This window comes from Herpailurus yagouaroundi, unplaced genomic scaffold (assembly GCF_014898765.1).
Source record: "Herpailurus yagouaroundi ecotype Mexico unplaced genomic scaffold, PumYag 65166, whole genome shotgun sequence".
Taxonomy (NCBI): domain Eukaryota; kingdom Metazoa; phylum Chordata; class Mammalia; order Carnivora; family Felidae; genus Herpailurus; species Herpailurus yagouaroundi.
In genome coordinates this window covers 1-1,437 of record NW_024418394.1, presented here as the reverse complement: position 1 = coordinate 1,437, position 1,437 = coordinate 1, and the positions used below count along the sequence as shown (strand labels likewise).

The 1,437-nt window shown below is 71.2% G+C and overlaps 1 protein-coding gene across 1 annotated transcript; it reads left to right on the top strand.

Annotated features, from left to right (window-relative positions):
* Positions 1-226: 226 nt before the first annotated feature.
* On the top strand, positions 227-1,428 carry LOC121024478 (A disintegrin and metalloproteinase with thrombospondin motifs 7-like; the record flags this gene model as incomplete). The annotated part of the gene is made up of 3 exons (XM_040466713.1): positions 227-530; positions 792-965; positions 1,064-1,428. Coding segments are annotated over exons 2-3 (434 nt in total), but the record flags the coding sequence as incomplete, so codon positions are not given.
* Between the last annotated feature and the right edge of the window lie 9 nt (positions 1,429-1,437).

Sequence of the window (1,437 nt, the reverse complement as noted above, 5' to 3'; positions counted from 1 at the left end):
GGGTCTGAACCTGACAGGAAGAAGCTGGCAGGTGCCCCCCCCCCCCAGTGTCACTGTTCAATTCTGTTCAGACTCCTCATCCTGGGTGGGGAGGGACAGGCAGAGACAGGAATCCAGACTCCCTTCCTCCGTGACTTTGGGGAGCAGTGAGCCTGGTCACGACGGCTGGGTCACCTCGTGCGTCCCCTGTGGGCACAGACCGTGGCTTGTGATTTTTGGTCCTCACGCACGGTCTTCTTGGGAGGTGGGTGGAGAGCCCCCCTCTGCAGAGGGGGAGACTGAGGTCCTGGCTCCACCAGGGTCCCCACCCCCCACCAGGATGGGCAGCCCCTGGCCGGGGATCTGCCCGCCCTCATGGCCCATGCCCTGGTCCCCAGTGCTCCACCACCTGCGGCCTGGGTGCCGTGTGGAGGCCCGTGCGCTGCAGTTCGGGCCGGGAGGACGACTGTGCCCCCGAGGGCCGGCCCCAGCCCGCCCGCCACTGCCACCTGAGGCCATGTGCAGCCTGGCACGCGGGCAACTGGAGTAAGGTACGTGGGCCTGGGGTGGGAGGCTCCCGGCTGCCGTCCTGTGCTCATCCGGTCCCCTGCCTGGTCCCTTCTCGGTTCCCTGTGACCTGCCCCAGCAACCCCCCCCCCCCCCCCGTACCTGCCGTCACCCTCGGGACCTCATCGTCACCCGCTCTACATTGCACTCTGTCCACCTGCCCCGGGGCCGGGCGGAGGATGGGGTTCCGCGGGCCGCGTGCGCATGTGCGGGGGGTACGCTCACCCATGCGGCTCGGCCCGCAGTGCTCCCGCAGCTGTGGCGGAGGGTCCTCGACGCGGGACGTGCAGTGCGTGGACACGCAGGACCTCCGGCCTCTGCGGCCCTTCCACTGCCAGCCGGGGCCGGCCATGCCACCGGCCCGCCGTCCCTGCGGCGCCCAGCCCTGCCTCAGCTGGTACGTCTCTTCCTGGAGAGAGGTGAGGCCTGGGGGCCGGGGCGGGGCGGGGCAGGGGTGGGGGTGGCCTCGGCCCCTAGAAGCGCCCTCAGCCCGTTCCCTGCCGTCGCACCCTCCTAGTGCTCAGAGGCTTGTGGCGGTGGCGAGCAGCGGCGTCTGGTGACCTGTCCGGAGCCGGGCCTCTGCGAGGAGGCCCTGAGACCCAACAGCACGCGGTCCTGCAACACCCAGCCCTGTACCAAGTGGGTGGTGGGGCCCTGGGGCCAGGTGAGCCGCACGCGGAGGAGGGGCGGGACAGGTGCCCGGCAGCCACCGCTCGGTCCTCCGCCCCAGGCGTTCCTTCTGGTCACCGCAGATGTGGGCGGTGGCCACACAAGGTCCCCGCCCTGCTGTTGGGGAGAGAGAAAGAGGACCGGGCGGGTTCTCTGGCGCGGAGGACTCGGGGGGGGGGGGGGTGAGGCCCCTGGGGGTGAGGCCCGAGGGGAGCACCCAAC